Genomic DNA, 16,496 nt, shown 5'->3' with positions numbered 1-16,496 from the left:
TGCATGCTTTAAGGGCTAAATGCAACAGTGGTGCTATTAGCCAAGCAGTCAGCACTGACTAAGATATTGATTGGAGAGTAGAGACAATTGAGCCACACAGCACCTCCCTCTTTGTGCTGTAATGTGGTCTGTTTTAGTGCCCATACATAGTACAGTTTTTTCTTTTTTTTGTCGGTTAATTTAGTTTAATTATTCCGTTAGATCGAAATTAAGGATTTTTCCAACATCTCCAATCAGATTTTTATTGAAAAAACAGGATTCTCGTTAGTTTTTCTTGATTGAAAAAAAAGATTTTCAACTTTAATTTGATTCAATCGCTTTGGTCGAATAAATAGTGCAATACAAATGTTTACATTTCCTATGTATGGGCACCATACTTTAGCTTAGTTCTGTCCAGAACCAAAACCAAGCTCCAATTAACTGACCAATTGCCCAGTTAGTTTGCAACTGCTGTTGACTAATCTTTTTATATTGGTATCTGACAGTTTAGCTATGGAGCAATTTTGAGCAGATCCATTCAAAATGTTAAAACCTTCTGAAACGATTGCATAGAGTATGGCACTGTGTGGATCTACCACACTCTTCTTCCATTCCTGTTTCTCCACCTGCTTCAGAATCTGACTCATTTCAGTGCTCTATATACCAGTCCTGCTCCTGCTTCCCACTGCAACTGCTCCACCCACTTGCCGCCCCCATTCATGGTGCATTAGCAGTGCGGTGCATCGGATTCAGTTGGAATTACACACAGCATGCTGTGCATTCACTGGGTGACATGCATGTTTACAGATGTGGTGAAGCATAGTTATATGTACTGTATGCTTCACACCACGCGTGACACCTGATTTTCAGGATACACTACATGTGTAGAGTGAATGTTCCCTGAGACTGAACAGCTCATATGGAGCAGGAGGCCAGGCTACTCCCGTGAGCCTTTCTTTTTCAGACATAAAGCCCCATCTACACGATCCGATTCTTTGTACGATTCAATTACGATTCTATTTACGATACGATTAAATCCGACATGTCCGATCATGATTCGATTCAATTCGATTTGCCTTTGCAAAACAATGGCAAATCGAATTGAATCGAATCATGATCGGACATGTCGGATTTAATCGGATCGTAAATAGAACCGTAATTGAATCGTACAAAGAATCGTATCATGTAGATGGGGCTTAAGGATAAATTATGCTGATACGCTAAATCCAGCTGTCTTCCATCATTCTCTCCCATTTGCAGAAGTGCTCTCCCTAGGATGACAATACATTTCTTCTCCTTCCATACAGATTACTCAAAAGTGCACCTAACGCAGCTGATGGAGAAAGCTGAAGCCATTGCAGGACGCATGTTGAAATTTTCAGTTTTCTACCGTAATCAACACAAAGAATATTTCGACTACACCCAGTAAGTAAATACATTTTTTCCTATTTTATGGAATGCCTTTCCATGATGTGCACTACCTGTGTGTTCATATAAGCGTGTGAATATGGTCACTTCCTTGGGCATGATAATACCATGGATGGGCAATAATAGATACTGCCTGCATTTTCTCTCTTCTGAAGGCCACAGGCATCCAGCATTAGCGGTGACTAGCATACACAGGCTTTTGTGTTTGGCTTACGACATGGTTTTGAAGCATTTCAGAAAGTTCTTGAAAGCAGTGTTTGATTTCTGGACAGCGTCTTATGCGACTTTGTACATCCATATTTCAGTGATTCTAACATTCGCCTTAAATGCCTTTACTGAGTGTTACGTTGCACTTTTTTGCAGTCTTTTAGCACAAAAGGCTCCTTTACATTATATTCCAACACATTTTGAGCCTTTGATTTTGATATCAAACTTAAAAAATAAACAGCAGCACGGAAAAATATTTTACTCCTTAATGTGTCTTTAGTTTTGTATGTGTTGTCAGAGACACATAATGGTTCCTATAATTCATAGTGAGGTTATGGAGAAATTCAGAGAGATCTGGCCTGTCGCATCAGTTCAAAAGCTCTTTCTGCTGTCTGCCATTATCTGGATCAGGGAATCATTGAATTTCTGTGACTCATGGAAACACCGTAGTGCTGTAATTATAATCCTCGCTGGTGTGACTTTGCTACATACAGGCAATAGACTGTACTGACATAGCCACAATGCCCTTTATGGAAACCTTTCCAGCCACTGAGAAACATTGCAGACAAACCTCTAATACCAATTTCATTTGAAATGCCATTTTATCTGGTTAACGTTGCAGCTTGATGTTGCTGATACATGTACACATTTTCTTTGCAAACCTATCAGAACATCTAGGTAAAACGAAGTGGTGGCTATAAGCTGCTACCTATGGGGGGAGGGGGTTGTTGTTTTCTCTGACGTTTGTGCCAAACCATGTTATCCTTTCTGGCCGATTGGAGTAGTGGATACAATTCTTCCCTTCCTAGGATCTTAACCAAAGTCTGTCTGCAGAAACATTTATGTACTTCCTGTGTTTGCATGTGTTCCCACATCCCAAAAACAGAAAACATCTATAGGTCAGAGTAATATTCAGGGAGGTGCTCACACTTTCAAGGCATTTTGAATAAAGAGCCTATGGCAGTGTTTCTCAGACCTGTCCTCGTGACTCCCCAACGGTGCATGTTTTGCAGGAAACCGCCAATGCACAGGCGGGGTAGTTAATGTCTCAGCTAGGTGGATTCCATGTAGCTAAGACACTAATTACCCTGAATATTACTTTAATTCTTAATGACTATGGCTTCAATTCATCAAGCATTACCGCATTCGGTAATGCTGAAAACAGCTGACTTAACGAAGCACTTTAGAAAATGTTAATTCATCAAAGCTGTTACCGAATGAGAAGCTGAAATGACACAGCAATGAGATAAATTACCGACATGTGCTCAACAAATGTTAATTCATCAAGGTTCCCACATTCGATAACACATTCGGTGTTTATCTCCAGCTCTCCCCTGTCGTTACAGGCTTCCAAAGCCTTCTGTGTGAATGTTTTCATGATTAGCAGGAGCAGGCAGCCAATAGAAACAGCCCCTGTTCTCCTGCAAGTGCCGCTGATAGGTCACACAGGCTTCTCCACATGAGCTTTCAGACCCCCCAAGCAGTGAGCAGAGAGAACGGGTCAAAATATATCCCCAGATTCCCTTCGGTGGTGTAACCCTTTCAGGCCCTGTTTGATAATGCAAAGATGCTGGTGGTGAAATCACCAAGCATGGCATTTGTAATGTCTCCAGGAAGTTCATCTACGTTGTGGCAAATAAATAAAATGTTAAGAAAGACTGATCGACAGATTCAGAGCAGCAGAGGCAGTATAAATAACAGTAACTATAACACCTTTAGATCTAAAGGGATGTCTGGATGCCTTCTATTGTTATCAGCTTGTAACAACACACAGACATTCCAAGCTGCTCTGCACCACTCTGCTGTTATCGAACAGCCTTTGATGAATTGAAGCCTAGTAGTTCGGTAACTTTACGAACCTCTACCACACATGGGAAAATATTGATGAATTAGCACAGTGAAGTGTAAAATACCGAATGCGGTATTTTAAGGACTGGGGTTTTGTTATCGAACACCCTTTGATGAATTGAAGCCCATCTTTACCAATTGTATTAAATCTGCATGCAAAACTGGGGATGTCCAAACTGTGTATTCAGCTTGACAATGGGCATTCTTGACAGAAAGTGTCTTTGACTGACCCAATTCTGAACTGCACATGATTTGCTTAACCGCTTGCCGACCGTGTCACGCCGATGGGCGTGGCCGCGGCGGCAGCCCCAGGACAGTCCTTGGGGCTCACAGTACAGGAGATCGCGCGCATCTCCTGTTAGTGGGCGGTTCAGTCTCCGAGCGGCAATCGCCGCTCGGGAGACTGTTAGACGGCGGAGTCGCCGTCTAATTACATTGTACAGCGCTGCGATCGGCAGCAGTGCTGTACTGGGGACAGCCATGTGACACGGCTGTCCCCATGGGACACTAGAGAGCGATCGGCTCTCATAGGCAGAAGCCTATGACAGCTGATCGCCGTTATTGGCTGGCTGTGGGGTGGGAAGGAGGGTAAAGCGTAAAAGAAAAAAAATAGGCAGTTTTATTAAAAAAAATGACAACATTTACACAAAACAAACAAACACTGGGGGGGGGGAGGGGGGCGATTAGACCCCACCAACAGAGAGCTCTGTTGGTGGGGAGGAATCACTGGTGTGCTGTGTTGTGCGGTCCTGCAGCTTGGCCTTAAAGCTGCAGTGGCCTTTTTAACAAAAATAGCCTGGTCTTGGGAGGGGGGGGGGGGGGTAAAGCCCATGGTCCTCAAGAGGTTAAAGTACACTCGAAGCGAAAATAAACAAATGAAAAAGATAACTTAAAAGATTCCACAGTTTTATTTTATGTTTAAAGGGGAACTGAAGAGAGAGGTATAATGGAGGCTGTCATGTTTATTTCCTTTTAATCAATACCAGTTGCCTGGCAGCCCTGCTGGTCTATTTCTCTGCAGTAGTATCTGATTAAAACCAGAAACAAGCACGCAGCTAGTCTTGTCAGATCAGACTTATAAGTCTGAACCACTGAAACACCTGATCTGCTGCATGCTTGTTCAGGGGCTATGGATAATCGTATTAGAGGCAGAGGATCAGCAGGGCTGCCAGGCAACTGGTATTGTCTAAAAGGAAATAAACATGACAGCCTCCATATACCTCTCTCTTCAGTTCCCCCTTTAAATCTGCTTTTTAAGTTTTAACTGTTTTATGGTTTTTGCCCAGTGACATATTCATTGAAGTATGCCAGAACTATTGACCCTTTTTACCTCTTTCCTGCTCTCAGAAGCCATTTTCTGCTAGGAAAGTGTTTTATAGTTGGAATTTCTTATAAGTGAGAGCCACACTGTAGTCACTTCCTGTCTGAGTCAGGACTGAGTCAGCCACTTGCATACCAGATATTTAACTCTTTCAGACTGAGAAAGAAAAAAAGTCATAGCTTAGTTATTAGTGTGCTTGGCACTGTACATACCCATGTCTATCTCATGTCACCTCGGGTATCCTTTAAAGTTTAACATTTAAGGTTGAATTGTTAACCTCTCATTGACCAGGTTTACCCTTCTGTAGAGCACAAGCATAGTCTGCTGTGTGCCTTACCTTTTTGTCCTCTGGAGTGGAGCAGCACAGACTGAATCAGGCCCCTCCCAGCCTGCTGACTGGAGTGTTTGGAGCAGCAAATCTGTCTAGTCTTTCTCTCCTGTAGGGATGATCAGATATGCACATTTTTCCAAGTTGATGTACATTTATGCAGCTTGAAAATGGACCAATCAATGTAAACCTAGGTTTAAATTGATTGCTCTGTTTTCAAACTGCATACAAATTTGCATAATTTCAGAAAAATGTGCAACTCATTGATCATCCCTATTCTCCTGGAACTAGCACAGCACTTGTAGTGAAAACAATTAGTGTAGTTCTATTAACTTAATCCTGTTCTGGTCTTGCTAATTTTGAAGGGCAGCATGTTATGCTTAAGTTATCTTGGATGTGTTTTTTTTCAATCAATCTGTGTTAATGAAAATACAAATGCAAAGACATTTAAAGCTAAATTACTGTTAATTTTTTTTTTTTTTTTTTTTTTGAAACTGTTGAAATTTTCCCTCCGCTTTATAAGTTTTTGCCACACCATTAGGCAGAGAGCACAATTTAGAAGTAGCATATTCATGTGCGATTTTGAAATTCCCGATGTATGATTTTCTGCATTGCTGTGAAATACGGTACATTGTAATCAGCCATTGGATTCAATGCATGTGGCAAAACATGTGAATGTAACAAATGTACTTACTGCTTAACCTCCCTGGCGGATTTCCCTGGCTCTAATGGGGCGATTCGCCCCATTCAAAGTGCTGTGCGCGCAGCCAGTACTTTGCTAGCTGCGCGCACAGCTTGATCGCCACCGCTCTGCGGCGATCGCCCGCACGCAGCGGCGAAAGAGGGCCCTCCCCCCGCCATAGCCCTGCGCTGCCCGGACCAATGAGTTCCGGGCAGCGCTATGGGCTGGATCGGGTGCGCCTGACGTCCATGACGTTGTCCCGATCGTCGCCATGGCGACAGAAGCCAAACAGGGTAACGCGTTATATACGCGCTCCCCTGTTTGCTATTAGTGCCGGCGGCGATCGCATTAGAGGGACACATGCGCCCTCTAGTGGTGTTTCATGTAGCTACCACTCTGGTAGCTTTACATGAAACAAAAACAAAAAAAATAAAAGATATTTTTGCCCATTTGGCAAAAAAAATTAACCGCCAGGGAGGTTAAATAGTGTGGCTAATCTTTTGAAGCAGAGGGAAAAGTTCAACAATTCTGATTTTAACCACTTGATGACCCACCCTTTACCCCCCCTTAAGGACCAGCGCTGTTTTTAGTGATCTGTGCTGGGTGGGCTCTGCAGCCCCCAGCACGTAGCAGGCAGAGAGAGATCAGATTGCCCCCCTTTTTTCCCCCCTATGGGGATGATGTGCAGGGGGGGGTCTGATCTCTTCTGCCTGCCTGGGTGTTGCGGGGGGGGGGGGACCTCAAAGCCCCCCTCCGTGGCGAAATTCCCCCCTCCCTCTCCTACCTGCTCCCCCCGGTGATCAGGGCTGCACAGGACGCTATCCGTCCTGTGCAGCCAGTGACAGGCTGTCCCTTGTCACATGGCGGCGATCTCCGGTCGCTGATTGGCCGGGGATCGCCGATCTGCCTTAAGGCGCTGCTGCGCAGCAGCGCCATACAATGTTAACAAAGGAGACGTGTCTTCTACGTTTACATTTAGTCTGCGAGCCGCAATCAGCGGCTCGCAGGCTATTCACGGAGACCCGCTCCGTGATCTGACAGGAAACGGCCGCTCGCGCGAGCGGCCTTTCCTAATTAGGGAGGCACCTGGCGACGCAGAACTGCGTCGCTGGTCCTCCAGCTACCACTTTGCCGCCGCATGGTATGAGTGTGCGGTCGGCAAGTGGTTAAAATAATATCCCCTTCACCTTGTATATAGAACATAACTTCTAAGAACAAGTTCCTAATTAAAAAAAAAAAGCCAGACATGAATTATAATTGGTTTACTCTTGTTTTCTCCCCAGCCTTATCATATAAGAAAATTAATATCAAATGAAAACCAAGCTGCCCTCCAACTGTTTTTTTTTTTTCTTAACTTGGGTCCTAAACCTAGTGTGCCTGTAATCAACAGGCAGTATTATGAAAAAACTATAAGCACTTTGGCCTGGGCCACACCAAAACCCGCTAGCAGATCCGCAAAATGCTAGCAGATTTTGAACTGCTGTTTTTATTTTTATGAGGCGTTTTGCGGATTGCTGCTGCGGATTTCAATGTAACATATTTCATATATTGTTACAGTAAAGCTGTTACTGAACATCTGTACCAAAACGCCTGCAAAACCGCTCTGAACTGCCGTTTTTCAGAGCGGTTTGCATTTTTTTCTATACTTTACATTGGAGGCAGAAACGCCTCCGCAATCCAAAAAATGCCTCACCCCGGGAGTATGCGTTTCTGCAAAACACCTCCCGCTCTGGTATGAACCACCCCATTGAGATACATTACCCTAGCGTATCCGCAGCTGCAAAAACGCTCAAAAAGCCGCTCGGTGTGCCCCTTCCCTTTCTAAGGGTTAGTGCTCGGATGCATTGCAGAATAAATCTGCATGTCAACTCACTGCCCATACAACACAGTACTGTGGACAGGCCCAGGGAGTTGTAACAGAACACATTATTCTAATGCGAAGTACAGACTTTATAGTAGTTGTAACAGCAGTTAATGATCGTTTGACCGACAATCTGGGAAGAATTTTTAGTGAACTATCATTAAATATAACGAATGGTTATATTAAACATAATGAATGGTATCGGTAAGAGGAAATTTTGGGTTGAAAGAGAATACAATGAATGGTGGTCATTACAAAAGTGTATATATTATTAGATAATGATTGTCCGCATATGCGCAGAATCCATCTCCCAACAAATTTTGACATCACTTTCGTATGCGCGCAACAATTGTTCATGATCAGTCGTTTGATCATAAAGTCAGTTGTTCAGGTAGTTCAATAAAAAGCTCAGCATTCCAGTCGGCGAATAGTCGTTCATCTGCTAAGTATCTGTTCTTACGAACAATAGTAGTCTAAAGTCTGTACTAGCATAACTACTGCATACAGGCTTTGCATTAACGTCTATGTCCAGTCTCCATTGCAGTTCTCACTAAGAACTAATAATGCATGTGTTATGCAACTGACCACTGAACAAACATAGCTATAACTTTAACGGAGAGGGATATGGAGGCTACCATGATTATTTTCTTTTAAACGATGCAAATTGCCTGGCCTGCTAATCCTCTGTCTTATACGTTAAGCCATAGATCCTGAACAAGTATGCAGATCAGGTGTTTAACAAAAATCGGAATCTCCCACCTGAAGAAAAAAAACAAAACATGCAGCTAATCTCGTCAGGCACTACTGATGCTTGGAAGATCAGCAGGACAGCCAGGCAATTAGTATGGTTTAAAAGGAAATAACTATGGCAGCCACCATATTACTCTCTCTTCAGGTATCCTTTAAATATTCATCTACAATTTGTATTTCTTAGGAGAAAATAATTTCAGCAAATGCATATAAAGGGAAATGCATTTAATTTAGCTTTGTTCTATTTAATTTCAGGACACACCATGGGAATGTCATGCAGCCCTCACCAAAAGACAACAGTGGCAGCCATGGTTCCCCCATCAGTGCCAAACTGGAAGGAGTCTTCTTCAGCTGCAACACTGAATTCAACACTGGGAAGCCTCCACAAGATTCACCGTACGGGAGGTACAGAGTTGAGATACCTGCTGAAAAACTCTTCAACCTAAACACCAACCTGTACTTTGGGGACTTGTACTGTATGTACACAGCTTACCACTACGTCATCGTAGTCATTGCTCCGGTGGGCTCACCAGGAGATGAATTTTGCAAGCAGCGCCTTCCTCAGCTCAGCCTGAGCGACAACAAATTTCTGACCTGCACTGAAGAGGACGGCAGCCTGGTATTTCGCCACGCCCAAGACGTAATCTTGGAAGTCATTTACACTGACCCAGTGGATCTTTCTTGGGGCACAGTAGCAGAAATAATTGGCCATCAGCTCATGAGCCTGTCTACTGCCGACGCAAAAAAAGATCCCAGCTGCAAGACCTGCAACATCAGTGTTGGACGTTAAGCCCCTGCTGGCCCCACCGTGAAAGCAGTACAAACCCTTCCTCTTCATTCTTACCAGACATTTTGTCCGGAAGCATGCAAAAATGCAGCTGTCACCAAATGCATACACTGAAACTAGAACTCCTTAACCCCTTCGCTGCCTGACGAAGCCTGCAAGGCATTGCTTGGCTTTGCACTGTAGCTCCTCCTGCAGCAAAGGATTTTAAATAGCTTTTTTAAAACTTTTTTTATTATTTGTGAAGTTGATGCTGCTCTTAACCACTACAAACCATTCTGTTTCTCTGCCAATTGTTACAATTCTAGATGTTGCAGTTTTTATTTTTTGTGTTTCTCTTGATTTTTTTCATTTGCTAAAATTTGTTTTCTTTTGCCAAACATGACAAAAAAAACTCTACGTAGATTGCTTCTAGCAAATTAAATTGATCAATATTGGCTTTATTGGGGTGTCTAAATAGCAGTTTAATTTTTAAGTTACTAAACAAAAACTATCGGGAACTAAAAAAGCATGAAAAATTGTAATTTCAGCATGATTGAGCTCTCCAAGCCTTAGAGACATCAGCACTTCCAAGTCAGCTCGACATAATGTTAAATGTTAAACAATATTAGCTAAAAAATGAAACAAATACTGTGTTCCGACATCATCAATATGATAGAAAAATATTTTATTTGTACCGTTGTATAAAATATTTACAAATCATATAGAATATATAGAGCACATTTTATTAGCAACTGTATACATGCCATTGACCATTCTTCCCTTATCAAAGATGTAGACTGTAAACTTCATTGAATCGTGTATACGTTCCTGTTACTCTTGCTTCGAAGATTTTAATTAAACAAAACTTAAGTCATTCCGGTTTATACAGTGTTTAAAAAAAAAATTCAAAAACATCACAAAAAGGTATTTTTTTTTTACTTGCATTTTTTTTCATTTTCCCAATCCCCATAAACAATTTTAAAACATCAGCTTTAAAATCATGCATTTTGGATACAAGAGAAATACTAAACCAGTAGGAATATTTAAAAAAGGGGGGTAAGTGCTTAGCACAATAGCAAAAGACAGTCTGAGTGTGGTGGGGGTTTTTTATTTTATTTTTTTTGCCTTTTACTGTGTGGGGGTGCCTGTGAGTGACACAAATAGAAAAGGGAATATTAGCAGCATACGTCAAGTCCACACATCTTACACTGTATTGAGAAATAAGACCTTTAACTTCTGGTATATTTAAACATAAACATGGAAATTAAGGCAGCTTTGCATATTCAACATTCTTAAAACCTTAGGAATTGAAAAGATGTTTTGTATACATTTTTGTCTTTTAAACATAAGGCTTTGAAAAACATATCGATTTAAAATTTGTGCTACATTACCATACACTTTACTCATCTAGCATTTTTATTTTACATATTAAAACTAGACCCTTCAGACAAAATGGATTAGGACAGAACCTGTAAACAGAATATATTAACTATCATGTGTCACAAGGACCTGTACACAAAAGTGCATAATTGGCATACCAGATCACTCTGTCCAAACTAGTAAATTACTCCTACTTGGCCAGGCTGGTAATCCACTGTGTAAACTACTAAAGTGACATTTCAGTCTCCTCGGAGTATAGGCCCAGCCTCCCAGCTCTAGACGACCTCTGGTCAAGCACTAGGGTAGAAAGTATGCCTCATCCTCTTCCACATATTGTACTGCAAACATGAACCTGGTACATTCTTGCATTGTTATACACAAGAATACTAGACTTACATGATGGAAAAAGATATAAGGCAGCAAATGCTCCAACCCATGACTATCACCAAAGTGGGAAGGTCACTTTCAAAGAGATGTCTTAAAGGACAAGTGAAAACCTAACATTCACCAACATTTTCTGCTGGCTCTGAGAAAAAATAAATAACTTGGCACATTCCATTTGTTTAATGCTGTGGGATGGGGGTGGATTATAAATTCTACCCTATGAATTATTTCTGCCTTGCAGGGATGGGGTCCCATTGGAGTATGGGAGGAAACCAGTTAATTGTTTCCACTAAACATTACCTAAACAGCTAATACACCTGCAAGCTTGAACTTGGCCTTTCGGGCAGTTCTGTCCAACAAGTGCACAGATGTACCCCGTAGTCCCTTTTAAGACTAGGCATGTCAGATCTTTAAACTAAAGAAGTGACCCAGCCCATTGTAATCCTTTACCCTGCCCGCCACAAGCCATTGGTCCTCCTCCAACCACCCATAGAAACAGTACACCTTGCTAAGGAAGACACATGTCGGCACAATGCTCGTTCCCCACATAATCATGCAGGATCATGCTGGATTCTGATGAGCAACACTGAGGTGTATACAGACCTGTGGAGTATAATTGGGATAAGATAGTGAGTTACTAAGGGACAGTTAGTGACATGACTAAGGACTTCATACAGTGCTGCAGAAGATATCAGACTGCATATAAAGCGAGCAGAAAGGTGAATTTTTAGATCGTAAGCTCACTTCTATTACAACAGCATTCCATATTTAGAAGCTACAAAATCTAATTTAATCCCCTTTAAGACACACTCTGCACTGCTTCATAAATGCTGCAAACACAAGCCTCTCTGCAGCACATGTGACTGGGGGGGGGTCAGTTTCAGACTTCGGGCTGATGCCTTATGTTTGCCTGGTGTTTTCTGCCTTATGTTCCTTTTACTTTGATGCATGGTAATCATCTCCTGGTCTTGAAAGCCTCTATTTTGGTATATCTATCGCCAGCCTTCCATCAGAGGTACAGTAACTACTACATAAGTTGCCTTGGTGAACAGATATTTGGAAAGTCATTCATCTAGTCTGCCTACTAATAAAACTTTACAAATGCCCTCAGCGAGATGTGACCAATAAGATGCTACATTTTCGACCTTGTGCAGGTTTTGTATGCATATTGAATCTGGACCAATCAAATGCAGTTACTGTCAATTTAAATTGGTCCAATTTCAAGCTGCACACAGGTTGCACTTAAGTTGTAAAAAAAATAATACATCTCTTCCCTTAAACTCTAATGCAGGAGTTTTTCACAATTGGTTGTCTCAGTTTGAACACTTCGCATTCATCTGGTTAAAATATTCAAAATATCACTAAATCTCTACCTATGTGGAAATCTTCTGAATTAAAAAAAAAAAAAAAAAAAAAGGAAGGATTAAGCGATACAATGACAATAATGGTACAGAAAATATTGATTTATTTTATATAGTCAATAGAGACAGGCACCATCATGAGAAACAACATTAGTCAAGGCTGTGATTAAGCCGTTGTCTTTGTAAATGGCAAAAAAAAGTCCACTGTAGGTTATTTGATTCCATACACTAGAACTTCTATTATATTTAGTTAAATGGTAATTGCATTTGTTTTTCTATTTACACATTTTTGAAAAATGCAGAGGTCTGATTAAATGTTTTTTTGTCTCAATCTGCATTTTTTATTCCCCTCCCCCTTTTCAAGCAGGGGGGTCACATGCAAAAATTGCAGCCGGTTTCCTTCACTGTGAAAATGCACAGGAAATCGCACATAATGCTTCCTAATGTGCAATCGCAGTGGGAGCAATGAGTATTTTCTCCCTGCAGCGAAAAAACAGTGCAGCTTTTTTTTTTTTTTTTAAATGGCGCGTGCGATTCCCTAATGCCGACTAACACTGCAGATTCGCCCACGCACACTCAAGTGTGATTCTGCCTCAATGCTTTGCGACGTTTTTTGATGAGCACTAGAAAATTGTCGCAATTTTCCAGTATTTATGTATACTGTATTTTTCGGACTATAAGACACTCCTGACCACAAGACACACCTAGGTTTAGAGGACAAAAACCAGGGGAAAAAAATAAATACTAAACCTGGTGTATCCATGGTGAAAGGGCATCTTGTGGATTATGTCCCCTTTGTAACTCATGCCCCCGTGTCGTCCTCTGCATGGGCACAATACAGGGCAGGCGTTAAAGGGTCACTTATGCCAACGGAAAAAAAAGTTTTATTAATCTGGGGCTTCTACCAGCCCCATGCAGCTGTACAGTGCCCACGTAGACTCACTCCTATTCTCCTGGCCCCGCTGGCAGCCACTTCTGGTTTCGCCGACAGGCCGGGACCGCAGGCGATTCTTCGCATTCCTGGAGACAATAGCAGTATAGAGGGTGCTATTGCGTCCAGGAACGCGAAGAATCACTTGCGTTCCCGGCCTGTCGGCTCCTGTTCTGGCTGCCGGCGGGGCCAGGAGCATAGGAGCAAGTCTACATGCACTGGACAGGTGCATGGGGCTGGTAGAAGCCCCTGGTGAGAAACTTTTATGTTGGCTTAAGTGCTCCTTTAACAAGTCAAGAACTACCTGCATTTGGACTATAAGATGCAGTGACTCAGTGACACCCCCCCCCCCCCCCCCCTTCCATTTTTGGAGGAGAAAAAGTGAGTCTTATAGTCCCAAAAAATGCAGTATTTATATGTAACCCAGATTTATCCCATCTTTCTAGCCGCCACCCCCCCCCCCCCCCCCCCCCAAAAAAAATCTTCCAGGTAGGGTGTCCACAGCCTTGTAATGCTTAATAACCATAGAGTGACTTACTTACTGCTATCAGACAAGTGGAGGCACCTGGCACAAGGGGGCTGGGGAGAACACTGCACATTACTTTATATAGCCCACTATCCTTCACACCCCCCTCCCCTTTTATTACAAAATGTATAAGTAGTAGTGCTGCTCTTAGTTTGTCCCAGCAACCTACAGCAAGGTAACCACGCCTTTGCCAGGGCCCTACAGAAAGCATCTGCCTGACTTAAAAATTACGAGGTTTGGTCCTAACAACTGTGTTAAGACCTTCCATCATTTCATACTGCAATTTTTTTTTAAATTCGGAAAAAGTATTATTTTCTCATGTATAAGGCAAACTTTTGCACGGATACATTATACTTGTGTTTGATTTTATTCTGAGTAAGCTAAAGACTTGAGACAAATAGAACAATGTGGTAACCTTACATAACTCAAGTTCTCATATATAAAGATGAAAATCAAATGCAATTTACCCTTTAATTTGTTCAAAATCACAAAGTCTCTTATATGCAATGCTGCTTTAACTTTACAAAAATGTTCAAGAAAATAAATATTTTGAAAAATACTTTTTTTTTTGCTCTGACAATATATTCCACAAAACTAGATATGAAACACTGGAGGCAGAGCCACCTCATTTCCTGATATGGGAGACGCGCTGGAGGCGCACGCTTTGCCATAGGAGGAAGTAAATGGCTGCCGCTCCAGTCAAAGGTAAACAACAAAGCAGATCTCAGAAAGTGCAGTTCTGTTGCTTACATCATTGGCCTTTGGTTGTAGAAGATACATATGGCTCTCCCACCAAAAATTTACATTTTAGAGGACACCTGTAATCAGTAAAAAAAAAAAAAAAAAACACGTTTAACTTACCAGGGGCTTCTACCGGCCCCCTGCAGACGTCATGTGCCCGCGCTGGGACAAAACGATCCTCCGGTCTACCGCCGCGGCTCACTTGTTTTCGCCAACTTTTACGTCATTGGCTACTGTGCCTGCGCAGCCCTGGCCATGCACACTCGTTTGCGCTCCCTTCGCAGGGTCCATATTGCGCCAGCACAGGACTCTCCCAGCCATGAGGGCACGTGCGGGCAGGGCGACACAAAAGTCGGCAAAAACAAAAGTGAGCCATGGCAGGGGAACAGAGGATAGTTTTGTCCCGGTGCGGGCACAGGACGTCTGCAGGGGGCTGGTAGAAGTCCCAGGTAAGTTACACTTTTTTTAACCACTTACAGGTGTCCTTTAAGGATGGGAAAAACCATACCTTAATATTAAAAATTAGGAAACCAGAGACTAAAATGTATTATTTATATATAAATAATGGCGAATGAGATGCTAGTAACCTCGAGTTGATGCAAAATTAATGTTAAGTAAATATATGCAACTTAGCAATAGGCCAGTAAATGCGGTAGCTGCTGCTTAGTTACATAAAATCGGCATTCATTCGAAATTATAAGCATCCCATTGACCATCCCCAATAAATATATTTAATTTTTTTCTGAAATCTAGACTTCTACCCCATGTACACTTATGGAGCGTAATAGCATTACAGGTAACGTCTGCAACATATCAAAGGCACTTCTGACAATGAAGCAATCAGTAAAACATAAACTTGTGTATAAATTACCAGAAGAATGGAGCTGTCCTCTACACCAACCAATCCAAATACAAACTGCATTATTTCTATGACTGGCAGCATACGATTGGTTGCCATAGGCACTCTTCTCTCCACTTTTATACACAAATTTGATTGTAATGATCAAGGAACTTTAAGCTTTTTAAAAGCTAGTGAATTGACAAAATGAAACACAAACAGAAATGGGTAGTCTTATTAAATCAGCCCCATTCAATCTGACAGATTACAACCATAATGCCCTTCAGAAAAATATATTGGAGTTTGAAAAGGGAATAATGTCAAGTAGGGCTGGTGAATAAGATGCAAAGAATTTCAGGTTGATGCAGCATTATGCAAATGTATGCAGCTTAAAAATGAACCAATCAAATTCTGCTGATGCAAAATGTTATTGGTCCATTTTCAAGATGCATAAATTTGCATACTCCTGCACCAACTCGAAATTATTAGCATCTCATTGACCATCCCTCAAGTCCAGTCTGTTCCTTTGGCATTCATGATGAAACCCAATCAGGCTTCTTCTATAAAGTAGTGCAATCAGCAATATACAGGAACCTATATCAACCAATCAGTGTTCAGTTTTAATAGTCAGCCCAGGAAAAGATGGATTCTGACTGGTTCCTGCAGATCGCTTCAATGAAATTAATCCTTTTTTCCCCCACCATGATGAAGCAATGAAATGCCATGTAGCCCTAGCAACCAACTAGAGCCTTCATCCAATTTTGGTGCCTTCATATAATGACTATTGCCTTGGATTATCAGACATTCATAAATCTTTTCACCACAATATGTAAAGCTGAACTCTTGGATTATAGAATACTAGGCTTAAGGCCTGTTTAAAAACAGCTTTAAAAAAGGCTGCGTCCCCCCCCCCCTGCACTGCCTCTCTCTCCCTCCCTCTTAAAGCTGATCCGAGATGAAAAACTATCTTATCTAAAGTTAAGATAGTATACACAGCAAATCTAGCTGTAAACAGCTTCAATAGAATATGATTATTTCTTCCTGTGATACAATGACAGCAGCCATGTTGCTTGTAAACATTACACAGAGGCAGGCTTATCTGCATCTTGAGCATTCAGCCTGTGAGAAAAAAAAAACCTAGTCCCCCCTCCTCCCCCCCTGCCTC

General features: G+C 41.8%; 2 protein-coding genes across 10 annotated transcripts in view; one reads left to right on the top strand and one right to left on the bottom strand.

Moving 5' to 3' along the window:
• The window catches only part of PHYHIPL (phytanoyl-CoA 2-hydroxylase interacting protein like), a 301,123-nt gene extending 291,079 nt beyond the window's left edge, over positions 1 to 10,044 (top strand). For all 3 annotated transcript variants that reach the window (XM_068258697.1, XM_068258695.1, XM_068258696.1), the window contains exons 4-5: positions 1,287 to 1,404; positions 8,660 to 10,044. In XM_068258697.1, the coding sequence (XP_068114798.1) occupies positions 1,287 to 1,404; positions 8,660 to 9,194 (653 nt within the window). In that variant the 3' untranslated portion in view covers positions 9,195 to 10,044. The remainder of the gene's footprint in view (positions 1 to 1,286; positions 1,405 to 8,659) is intronic.
• FAM13C (family with sequence similarity 13 member C) overlaps positions 1 to 16,496 on the bottom strand; it is a 508,143-nt gene that overhangs the window by 105,838 nt on the left and 385,809 nt on the right. The window lies entirely within an intron of this gene.

The sequence above is a fragment of the Hyperolius riggenbachi genome, chromosome 10 (genome assembly GCF_040937935.1).
Source record: "Hyperolius riggenbachi isolate aHypRig1 chromosome 10, aHypRig1.pri, whole genome shotgun sequence".
In the NCBI taxonomy this organism is placed as follows: Eukaryota; Metazoa; Chordata; class Amphibia; order Anura; family Hyperoliidae; genus Hyperolius; species Hyperolius riggenbachi.
Note: the sequence above shows the minus strand (reverse complement) of the source record. Positions and strands in the feature narration are given on the sequence as shown.